We start from the raw sequence: 12,105 nt of genomic DNA, 5'->3' as shown, positions 1-12,105 counted from the left end.
TTTGTAGAAAGGAACATAGGCTTGTCTAGCCACTAGCCAGCTGCTACATTGTTTCAACTTGTAGGTATTATCCAAAATGCTGCAAACATGTTACCGCTGGATTTAGTGTGACATCTAGTGGCGGGTAGATCTCTTAAAAAAATACTACCACCCAGCAGCAAAGTGACGTATCTAGGTCAAGTTACACAAGGTAGACACTGCCATATTACAACAGTGAAGAGCCCGGGGTGGACAAAGAATAAACGAGCCTCGCAGCAGCCAACATCTGTTTTATACGACGCAAAGGAACTGTATAGTGTTAGTTATTTAAGTAAGCTATAATAAGTAGCTAGATCTTTCTGTGAAAGGAGAGTGATTTTTCTATTTAACCACTGAAAATGCTGCTTAGCAAGACTCCTGCTCTGTGCGGAAGTGCCCTCCGTCTGTCCTCCACAACAGCTCGGTAAGAATCGTTTTCATATCAAAATAGCTCAGGTTTTAGGTCATATGTGTTCACAATTTGCAACAATGGTCCTCCAATTAATTTAGTCAATTCAAGTAATCTAAAGCAACGCCTGTGAATCTGTTCTGTAAGAACTAGCCTAGCCATACAGCTAACCTGTCATATCGATGTCTTATGGCGAAGTAGAAATCCTGTCTGGAAAATCCAACATGTGTTGTTATAAGACGTCTAGTGACCCTCTCTTCATGACATTGAACTCAGCAGTAAACCCACAACTGAACATACTGTATGTATATGTGATTTCAAGGATCCAAGCAAAGGGTGGTGTTGCAGCCTTACAAAATGCTCGTCTCTATGCTTCCCAGGCCGCAGAGGTATGTAAAACAACAACAAAAATATTCTTATGTGCCTAACTGATTCTCAACAAGTACGCTTAGAAAAGACTGCTTTTTACAATCGCGGCGACCTTGCTTGTGTAACTACAATATCTAGACGCCCCGGCAAAAGCTACAAGAAATGAACTAGGGGAAAGTTCAACCCTGACCCACGTGACCAAATATGAACGGGTGGTGGTGTGTGTAGGGTGCGATATTCTGGTGTGTGGACGTGGAAGATGACGCACATTGTGTACATAACTTTATCATGAATGTCATTCACACCTTGACGTCTGGTCGTGCAGATGTTTCCTTGATCTTGTGCCTTAGAAGTCCATGTCATAATTTCGGGCAGTGTCAAACACAGGGCCTTCATGCACTTGATCTCTGCTGCTATTTTAGGACAGAGACACACTGGTCTGCTTTTCTGTTCATGCCTATCATACCAGTGCAAGCAGTGAATTGTTCCATCGGTTTGCTTATCTATCCACAGGCGATGCTCTTCATTGATTGTCATTATCAATGTTTAAAGCCATGTCCAATCAATAGGATATAGGATATCCTACCGGGTGGATGATATGGGGTACAAGGATATATGCCATTGTTTTGTCCAGTTCAGTCCAGTCCAGTGTGCAGTCCAGTTTGATTGTGCTGAGAACATTGTATTATGCCTGACTTACAGTATGTAGACGGTGTCTATCGTTTGGGCCTGCCCCAGGTTCAGGCTTTGTCAACTACGTAAACAGTAGGAGTTAACCTCAGCATGCGGGGCAGTGTGCTTCCTTAACTACACGTTTACAACCATTACAGCAATGTCACATAGAGGATATGTGTGCTCTCTGCCTTGCATAACAGTAACCCAACAGTAACCAATGTCTATCCTCCTAACCTCTGTAGGCCGTGCTGGACAAGACTGAGGTGGGAAGCAGTGCCCCTGCCAAAGCACGCGTGGAGAAGAAGGCTGTGGCAGTGGTGTGTACAATTTTTCAATTCAATTCAGTTCATTATAGGGACCATGTACAATTGAAACATAAATGTTGCCATTTCATGCATTGTACCAGAGTTAGCCCTAGGCTAATTTACATCTGTAGTCCCTGACATGACATGAAACATTCAAATAAAATAATAATAATAACGAAATAAAACCATCAAAAACACATGAACATGCACACAAAAACAATAAACAAGTCCCCTGCACAATACCCCACGATTCCTTATCTCCAACTTGGCACCTACCTGTACCTGAGAAGTAACAACTCACTAAAACGACCACCAGCACATTCTGTACTCTTCAAGTTTAAAGATGAAAAGAGAGAGAAAGGGAAAAAAACAATGAAAATATTTTTGGATTAAGTCTTACTGTTTTTTATGAAACATTTGGCTATTCCTTCTTGATGGCAGTGCAATGTCACTTTTTGTCACAGCAATATTAATCAAAGGAAAACTGCTGTATGAAACGTCGTAAAGCACAGTGCAGTTACACTTTCCAATTCTCCGTTTCTGTCAGGAGTCCAAGTCCTTTGCTGTGAACATGTTCAAGGGCCAGATCAGCACAGCCCAGGTCTTCCCCTTCCCCTCAGGTGAGCTCTCTCCCACTGTACATTAGCACCTCACAATACTATACACATCCCAATACAGGGCTCACGATTCCATATGTATCGCTATACATGTGCATTCTGATACAGTGGTATGTGTCGCAATACCGGTAATTAGACCTACATTTTTTAGTTTAAAATGTTAATTTTTTTCTGTAAAGCAGCAGTTGCACTGTAGTGACTGTAAAACACGGCCTTCACAAAACTGTAGGCCTACTGTAATGGCGATACCGGTATTTTCAGCACACCCCTACTGTACATGTCCTCCATAGTGCCAGTGTGGTCTGATCGAGGGTGTGTAGTACGTCTCTCGGGGTAATTTGTCTGTTTGCAATAACATAGTGTTGGATGATAAGATATTTCTTCCCTTTTTATGTTATTAGTGATGAATGAGGAACAAACTCAGTTTCTCCAGGAGCTGGTCCCTCCAGTCATGAAATTCTTTGAGGTGAGTTTATTACGTCATCATATCAAAATCCATGAAGTGCATTCAGTACCTTTATGATCAATGCTACCATTAAACTTACTACAAGTAGTACTGAAGTATTTCTATTCCCGTTGCTACTACTTAAAGGTTCACTGTGTAATAGTTTTTACCAGTTTCTTTCCAGGATTCATGCTGCCCGTTCACAAATGTTGCTTTTTTCACAAATACTTACCACCACCATCAAATTCTAAGTTGTCATTATGACAATTACACTTTTCATACATAAATGTCCGCATTTTGAATTGGGACATTTTTAGATGCAAAACATACTGTACTTTGGCCATACTAGAAAGTATTCATTTATCATTTAGTAAATATATTCATGAAAAGATCAAATTTGGCAGCACAATTTCAATGTGCAGCATTGTTGCAATACTTACACTGGCCAACATAGTGCACCTTTAAACTGGATCTATTGCCATCTCATTACCAGTAATGTTGAGCATGCCAGTAAAGTGTACATTTTTGTGGCTTGATATTCATTTATTTGTTTCTTGTGACCTAATGCTGTTTAGTGTAACATAGCGTTTATTATTTACCATCCCATGACCTGCCTGTGTGAAGGAGGTGAATGATCCAGCCAAGAACGACTCTCTAGAGAAGGTAGAGGACCACACCATGGAGGGTCTGAAGGAGATGGGAGCTTTTGGCCTGCAGGTGCCTGCCGACCTGGGGGGGCTCGGCCTCACCAACACACAGGTGAGCACAGATGCATAATATGAGGTAATGGTGGAAAGCTCGCACATCCACAGGAACGTGTGACCTGGGAGCAGGACCACAAGTGACTAGACGATTCTGAGAAAAAGTCCGCTGCACGACCAGGATTTCTTTTGCTCCCAATATTTTATTTTTTCGTCTTTTCGAAAAAATAAAATATTGGGAGCAAAAGAAATCCTGGTCGTGCGGCGGACTTTTTCTCAGAATCGTCACAGATGCATAATAACCACAGCAAGAAGTACAACTAACACGCCATGGCAAGGTGTTAATACTGTCATGCAGAGCCTCTGTTATAAGCTTGTTAGAAAAATGGCAATGATCAAGTTTTATTCTGTTGTGATTTTTTTGCAATTAGTGAGTCAGATTGCTGGTGATCCAAATTGCCCCACAAGGTACCTATTGTAGATGTGGCCTTCTCTAAGGACGTCTTTGTTCTCAATCTAGCTGCAGTTGTCATTTGTGAACCGTACTGCAAAACTGGGCTTAACGTTTTTTGTGTTGTGTGTTATTGAATAGTACGCCAGGCTGGTGGAGATTGTGGGCAGCCATGATCTGGGAGTTGGCATCACGCTCGGTGCCCACCAGTCCATTGGCTTCAAGGGCATCCTGCTGTTTGGCAACCCGGAGCAGAAGGAGAAGTATCTGCCCAAGCTGGCATCAGGTGAGACCTGAGTTTGGTTGTCATCCCACTTATGAATGCACACATCCAGGGAGTTTATTTTTAATTTAGTTTGAAGAGTTTAGCTTGTGAATGCACCTTTTCAGTCATTTGAATAGCTGACGCTTTTATCTAAAGCGACTTAGTTATTTACAGGGTATATTGGTTCCGGTCCCTGGAGCAATGTGGGGCTAGGTACCTTGCTCAAAGGCACTTCAGCTATGGATTGAGGTGTAGGGGAGGTAAGGGAGGATTCAAACCTGCAACTCTGGGATCTTAAGTCCACCTCACTTAATACTTATGTCTGGCCTAACACAGGTGCATTGGTGAATCTGGTTAAACCAAAACGCTGTGAATGTGCACAGCTGATGCATAATAAATGCTTTAAATGGATCATTCACCCATGTTCCTTCCGTCCACTTGCCGCTTGGTAGGAGAGACCATCGCTGCGTTTTGCCTGACTGAGCCTGCCAGTGGCTCTGATGCTGCCTCCATCAAGACCACAGCTGTTCAGTCCGAGTGCGGCACATACTTTACCCTCAACGGAGGCAAGATCTGGATCAGGTGAGTCCTATGAGGCTGTTCTGGGCTGTTCAAGCACAGGTGCAGTTGTAAATTCATGACCTTTGGAAGCCAGGAAGTATTTATGTGTTCCTGAAACTTTCTGTTACTACCACAATGTTTATCGTACACATTTAATTTCTGTGTGTTTAAGAGGAAGAGTTGTGAATAAAATGTAAGAACTCTGCCACAGTTGTTGTTCAACACGGGTGACTTCACTGAACAACTGGTCTAACTGTCTTGAGTGTTCATTACCATCAGCTTATTCAGAGTTGAATGGATCAAATCTGTGGCAGAGTTTATACTGTCTGAACATGTGATTGACACCTAAATTCAACTGACTCTTCTTATTCTCTCCCGTCATCCTCTCTTTCTCTCCCCCACAGCAACGGAGGTCTGGCAGAGATCTTCACGGTCTTCGCCAAGACCCCAATGAAGGACCCGAAGACAGGAGAGATGAAGGACAAGATCACCGCCTTCGTCGTGGAGAGGAGCTTCGGAGGAGTCACACAGTGCGTAACATACAAGGATTTGTATACGTCCCATACATGGATGCCTTGATAGTTCCTATGAAAGCATGATATGCTGTGAAGTAGATGTAATTTGAGATGGAGGAGTTGGAGAAGAGAATGGGGTGGGGAAAGAAAATCAATTGTCTTGGGAATAGGAATTTGGGAAAAAAGGACATGGAAAATATGATGGATCCTCTAATATAGGACAGTATGTACATATAGATAAGCAAATAAGCATGGAGGTGAAGAATAAGAGGTGTAGAATAAGATAATTTCAGATGAAGTAGGATCCAGTTCTTTTAATGTTTTTGAAACCGTGTCTTAATTTCTACCATTCTCAATCCCACACTCACTCTTTGTTTTGATGTACTGTCCATACATCCTCCAAAAGCCAGACAATGTACAGCCCTTTGGTCAGTTAGTTTACACTGTTTTGGATGTGCTTTATCAATGAAAGATTTGCTGATTGACTTACAATTCTGTCCCTCTCTGCTCCTCAGCGGTCCACCAGAGAAGAAGATGGGCATCAAAGCGTCCAACACGGCAGAGGTCTACTTTGAGAACGTGCGCGTGCCGGCCGACTGTGTCCTGGGGGAGGTGGGCGGCGGCTTCAAGGTGGCCATGAACATCCTCAACAACGGCCGCTTCGGCATGGCCGCCGCCCTCTCCGGAACCATGAAGGGCGTCATGACCAAGGCTGTGAGTGGACCACGCTCCTCCTGTCATCATACTCTTCCATGCCCTTCCTATGACCAACCCAATGGCCGCTTTTCATTAGCTGCATTCAGTCTGTGTTCTCCACCATCCTACCAAAGCCCCCCATAGATCCGAACAGAGGGGGAAACTAAATTCTCAATTGCGATCCGTGGGCTACAGCTGGTGCCTGTTGTAGCAATCCTACAATGAACTAGGCTAGAATAGATCACCTCCCCAGCCAAAAATATTCTTTTGGCCGCTAGGTGGTTTCGTCTAGTTTAGGAAGCTACTGTATGTAAACATTAAGGATTATTTTCAAGCATGGGTTGAATCATTGGATTATGCTGATATTGCATGGTGTTAACCTTTTTCATGGTTGACAATCTTCCCTTTACCTGTTTCTGTCCCTTGTGTGTCGCTCTGTGCAGGTGGACCATGCGGCCAACAGGACCCAGTTTGGCAGTAAGATCCACACGTACGGTGCCATCCAGGAGAAGATGGCCCAGATGGCCATGCTCCACTACGTGACCGAGTCCATGGCCTACATGATCAGCGGCAACATGGACAGCGGCGCCGCAGAGTTCCAGATCGAGGCCGCCATCAGCAAGATCTTCGCCTCTGTAAGTCCACCACCACTGAAATACTGTAGTATATGGTACTGTAGCAGTAATGTTAAAACAATGAATACATTAAAAATAGTTTATTTATCCTTTATATTTTGAGGGGGAAGAATTTTCCTGTTTTATTATATTTTACTGTCTTAAAGTGTAATGAGATTTAATCCAAAAAATATCTTAAATCAAGTTTTCAATTATTGTTGTTATTGAACACACCACTTCTTGCATGCACCATTTAAATCCGGGGATTTGTATAGTAACAGTATGACCAGTACCTTTAGTGACAGCAGTAATAATACTTTGCATTTGTCTATTTCCAGGAAGCAGCATGGACGGTGACAGACGAATGCATTCAGATCATGGGAGGAATGGGCTTCATGAAGGTGAGCCTGTCTTATGAGAGCAGTCCCTTTCACATTGCTGCTAAATACGAGACTGTGTGTCCTATAAAAGAAATAAGATGAATTATTATATTACAAGCTTATTTCATGACATTCTTTCCCCATCCATTCTGTGTCCAGGACACGGGTGTGGAGAGGGTGATGAGGGATCTGAGGATCTTCAGGATTTTTGAGGGCACCAATGACATCCTCAGGCTCTTTGTGGCTCTCAACGGCTTCCAGGTGAGATTTATAATGTCTCATGATGTACACAAATCAGAACTTGATACATATTTATGAATGTCTTTGATGCAATTGTTTGCAGCCTTGTTGGATTGTAGCAATCACATCGCATATTTGAAAGTTCACTAGTATACACTCCCTATACAAACTTTCTAGTTCTCAAACTAATATGGCTTTCTAGTTCTACAAACTAAACGATATGTTGAAATTCCCTATTATGCCGTTGGAGCAGCTGTGCGTGATCTGTGTCGTAAGTAGTAGTAGTACACAGGTGATGTAATTACAGTCTAATGTTTTGGTGTAGAATGCCGGCAACCATCTGAAGGGACTGCAGAAGGCTCTGAAGAACCCTCTGGGCAACGCTGGCCTGCTCGTCTCAGAGGTCAGCAAGAGAGCCAAGAGGTGGGTTTAAGATCATCACGTTCTACACACACACACACACACACACACACAGTAAATTAAATCATAAAACATACATATTTTCCTTATTTTTTTGTTTCTTGGGTGTTTTCCCTTTTCATCTCCTTGATGCACTCTTTGACAACTGCCTCCTCTTCTTGTCCTTCAGAAAAGCCGGCATGAGCACTGGCCTCACACTCCAGGGCACCGTGCACCCAGATCTGGCCTCCAGTGGTGACCTGGTAAGCAGACTCGCCACAGTCTCTCATGTCTTTGTTTATGTAATAGACAGCTGTCCAGTGTTTCTACGCATAACAGTCTGTAAAAGATTGTGCGGGCACTAACCTCTTACCCCAAATCCAAAGGGATTTAACCCTGAGGTAAAGCGTAAGGCCATGTTACATGTTCTTACACAATGTATTATCCTGTATTTCATGATGTTGATGCACTGTGCAATAGGGCTACTAATTGTACCTCGTGTTCATCACTCCATTGTGTAGCATTTAACTATATGGATACATGGATGGCCAAATGCAAGCTTAACCTTTTTTTGCATAACCCCAATCTTGGGCTCGCTGTGCTCTGTGTGTCCTTCATAGGCTGTGAAGGCTGTGGAGGAGTTTGGAGTGACCGTGGAGGACCTGCTGCTCAAGCATGGGAAGAAGATCATCAGTATGTGCTCTTCATGATAAACCTTTGATTATGATTATAACTATGCTGTTCTTGTAATTCTAAAATGTGTGTTCGTTATGAATATACAAAGTAGCCTAGCAAGCTAAACCACTACAGCTAAAAACTGCCCCTAGGAGCAAATTCAATTTGCAACCGCTAGGGGCGTCTAGATTTCTAGGCTATATACGAAGAGTTCAGATGCAAAACCCCCTAAGTCCATTTGATTAGTTTACTAAAACCGGCTGTATTCTATGAATTTAGTAAACTTAAAAAAACAGTTGATCTAATTTGGTTTTGGCTTGACTTGATAATACCATTTCATTGGCTTTTTGATTGTAATTACTTAGTGAAAATTCTATTTCAAAATTAAATTTTACAGATGTTTGGTTAACACTTAACTTTATGCTGGCATCGTGCACATTACATGACGGTGTCAAAACAGTGTCATAACACAGTCATGGAGTCATGAATAAAACCCTTATGTCAATGTCATGAAAGCTTTATAGTCATGGAAAGTTGACATTGGTACGGCTGTCTTTACCATAACCCAATGTCAACAGTCACAAAATGTTTGACCTTGACATAAGGTTTATAACACGTCCATGACTGTGTCACGACACTGCTATGACACTGTGATGGCATACGTATGACACCCGAGTCATGGAAAGTGTTACCGATGTTTGTTATAGCTTTCAGAGGGTTTTGCATCTGAACTCTTCATATCCAACCCCATTTCCTTCAGGATTAATAAGCTACCCCTACTTCACAACTACTATGACATAACAACTACCGGTAGTTATCTACTGTGTGTTGATGGGGCTTTGTAATGGCTTTTTTGCAGATGAGCAGTTTGTACTGAAGAGGGTGGCTGACTCTGCCATTGACCTGTACGCTATGGTGGTGGTTCTGTCCAGGTAACACGCATCCCTCTCTGCCTATTTATAGACATAGTGTTCTCCTGACCACTCTGGCAGTCTGTCTAATTTACTGTGTGTGTGTGTGTGTGTGTGTGTGTGTGTCCGTGTCCTGCAGAGCTTCTCGTTCCCTGAGCCAGCAGATGCCGTCTGCCCAGCATGAGAAGATGTTGTGCGAGACCTGGTGCACCGAGGTAAATACTCTGGCTCACTTCTCTGCGCACGTGCGAGCGTACAATATGCATGCGTGCGTCACACGTTCAACACATTCTCACGTACGCTTGCGCGCACACACACACACACACAGTTCATGTCCTGATGCCAACCTGTTGCGTAACGGCCCTTTGCTCTAATTCTGTTTGTCTGTGACCTCTTGCCTACTCTCTCTGGGCCTCTTTCTGTCCGCTCCGCTCTACTCTGCACTGCACCTCATCTTCTCTCCCTTTACCCTTCCTGCCTCTCTCCCTTGTGCATCCACCCCAGAGATTTTCAGTTTAGTAACCAAGTTAAATCATACCATGTGTCACCAATGTAACAATGTGGGGTCAGGTCTGCTCTCCTAAATGGGCAGGACTTTCCATTGAACGCCATTCATTCATTCTCATAGGCTGTTTCCCAATGTCCAGTGTTCAAGCCTTGCTAGGATGTGAAACGCCCCGTGATTGGATACTTTGGGGAGTTCACCAAAGAATATCCAATCACTGGGCGTTAGCAAGGCTAGAACACTGGACATTGGGAAACAACCATAGTCTCCTAGCAGTCTCTTATAAAGGGGCATGGCTGCCGTAGGATTGCAGCTTAAAACCTTAACATCACGTGGATAACGATAGAAACTCCACAATGAATTTTCTCCAGCCTATCAGTCATCTCTGCTCTGCTCTCCTCCTCTCTGGCAGGCCCACGCCAGGATCATGCAGAACCTGCGGCACCTGAAGTCCAGCACCAGCCGGCGGACCTTCAAGAACATGCGGGAGATCTCGGCCGCCGTGGTGGAGAACGGCGGCATCGTGGCCCCTCATCCCCTGGGCTTCTAGTGGCCTTCCACCAGGGGGCGCCACTGGTCACAACCATATCGTCACAACAACGCAACGCAATGCCACGTGAACAAAAACAGACCACCAAGTCTCTCCACCACCTTTTGATTGACTGTTATTAAAAAAACAAAAGCTGCCGTCGGCAAGTCTTCCAACTCTGCAGGACCTTGGCCTGGTAATTCATTAAAAAAAAAGATTAAACATGCAGGTTTCCAGCTGGGCCAGCCCACCCACCTTTCAAAAGATGTGCTAGCGCAAGTGAAAAAGGGCACAGGCGACGGACGACACTGTCCATGCTAACAGCTGTGATTGACAGACAGGGGCCACCACTGCCCTTTAGTTCGGAGAGGTCTGGAGTCGATGTAAGTGTGTAGGGATGTTGCAACTTGCAAGTCCTGCTGGTGGTAAAGGGTATGTGTTTATTCCTACTGTAAATGGCCTAATTCATACTTTGAGATCATGATGGCTTGGAGTCCTCTGTATTGCCTGTGTTGATTGTCACACACCTCATCAGAATCAGTGGCCTGATTTAGTTGTAGCTCTTTGCAGCAGTATGCAGAGACGAGTGTGTTGATTCTGCATGTAAGAACGTCCTGTTAATGTGACTGTAACCACAAGTATCTGAAAAGGATATCTTGAAGGCCTGCCAACGGTAGCTTTACAATATGAGGATAACAGATGAAAAGAGCTGTAGGTACTCTCTCATACACGCACAGTCAAGGACTGTCCAGTTATAAGGATGGGACGATAACGCTTTGGTCTGCCAGTTGATTTCTTTGGTAATTTCTGAAACGATGCCTTCAAGCCGTAAGCCTTCAATGAATGTCATAATGGTTACTATACCAAATTCACATGGTTTGTATTTTTCACTGTTGAGCTAATTGTGTTGTCTAGGCAGTGTAATCATGCCAGTCCTAAATCTAAAGTAGGGCATTTGTTTCCAGCATTACCCTCTCTCCTCTCTCTCTCTACCTCTTGAGGTCCTAACCCCTTTGCCTTACCTTCTGTTGCATGTTGCGTTGAACTTGTGCTACCCTTGGTGATAGTACCTCAGGACTGACCAATTTGTTACTCCATTTAATTGTGTCAACAAGCACTCAAAAGCTCTGAAGCAGTGCTTGCATTGACCAATTTAACTCATCATGCCAACATGCCTGTTTATTGAACTACAATGCTCTGAAGCGATGCTTGCCTTTATCCAATTTAACTCATGTCACCATGCCTGTTTAATAATGTTTTGAAGCAATGCTAGCATTTTTTTTCTTATACATTATGCCTATCATATGGTTTGAACACATTCACACAGGGCCGTTGACAGCTTTGGCCAGCCTCAGGGCAAAGTCATCTAAAAGGACCCCCAACCAATACAGTCAATGTAATGAGGGCCCAATTCTGGGTCCCTCCTCTCCTTGGGCCTGGGACAACTGATCTCTTTTCCCCCGGTGTTGACAAATCCACATGCCACTGTGTGTGCCATTTTGCTTGGCCAGGCTCTGGCCCCAGAATAGTGACACGTGTGACTCCTACAGTGCTACTCTTACTGAAGTGCTTTATTACAGGTTAATTTCAGGTGCTGGTATATAGCAAATAATCCACCATTACAAGCCTTGCAGTTACACACTACTAGCGATTGTACCTGCAGTCAACAGCTCTCTAAGTTATAACTTTGTACTTTGTAGAAAAAAATAATTCATGTAGAGGTGTGTCTGTATGTAGTTATTGATTTTATAATGAGGGATGTCTTTTTTGTTTGTTGTAGCTTCTATTGGCTTTTGATGGCTGATGTAGTAAAAGAAAAATGTTA

The 12,105-nt window shown here is 43.5% G+C and overlaps 2 protein-coding genes across 2 annotated transcripts in view; one reads left to right on the top strand and one right to left on the bottom strand.

The window, feature by feature from the left end:
- Nucleotides 1–12: 12 nt before the first annotated feature.
- Nucleotides 13–10,461, top strand: acadvl (acyl-CoA dehydrogenase very long chain). The gene is made up of 19 exons (XM_063203343.1): nt 13–442; nt 750–816; nt 1,714–1,788; nt 2,324–2,396; nt 2,795–2,859; nt 3,463–3,597; nt 4,132–4,276; nt 4,708–4,837; nt 5,221–5,346; nt 5,847–6,045; nt 6,471–6,662; nt 6,980–7,042; nt 7,181–7,282; nt 7,587–7,684; nt 7,851–7,923; nt 8,281–8,353; nt 9,195–9,267; nt 9,386–9,461; nt 10,164–10,461. The coding sequence occupies exons 1-19, from the start codon at nt 378–380 to the stop codon at nt 10,299–10,301; spliced, it is 1,968 nt and encodes a 655-aa protein (XP_063059413.1). The 5' UTR covers nt 13–377; the 3' UTR covers nt 10,302–10,461.
- A 1,110-nt stretch (nt 10,462–11,571) lies between these two features.
- Nucleotides 11,572–12,105, bottom strand: part of LOC134451820 (integrin alpha-M-like) — a 27,068-nt gene continuing 26,534 nt past the window's right edge. Inside the window, exon 24 of the mRNA XM_063202218.1 lies at nt 11,572–11,577. Coding sequence (XP_063058288.1) covers nt 11,572–11,577 — 6 coding nt within the window. The remainder of the gene's footprint in view (nt 11,578–12,105) is intronic.

This window comes from Engraulis encrasicolus, chromosome 7 (assembly GCF_034702125.1).
Source record: "Engraulis encrasicolus isolate BLACKSEA-1 chromosome 7, IST_EnEncr_1.0, whole genome shotgun sequence".
Taxonomy (NCBI): domain Eukaryota; kingdom Metazoa; phylum Chordata; class Actinopteri; order Clupeiformes; family Engraulidae; genus Engraulis; species Engraulis encrasicolus.
This window is presented reverse-complemented; position numbering and strand designations above follow the sequence as displayed.

Excerpts from the sequence above, each read along its gene's own strand:
- acadvl (XM_063203343.1), top strand. The coding sequence starts at position 378 with ATGCTGCTTAGCAAGACTCCTGCTCTGTGCGGAAGTGCCCTCCGTCTG. Across the intron at positions 4,277-4,707 it reads TCTGCCCAAGCTGGCATCAG|GAGAGACCATCGCTGCGTTT; the intron begins GTGAGACCTGAG and ends GCCGCTTGGTAG. Across the intron at positions 8,354-9,194 it reads GCATGGGAAGAAGATCATCA|ATGAGCAGTTTGTACTGAAG; the intron begins GTATGTGCTCTT and ends GCTTTTTTGCAG.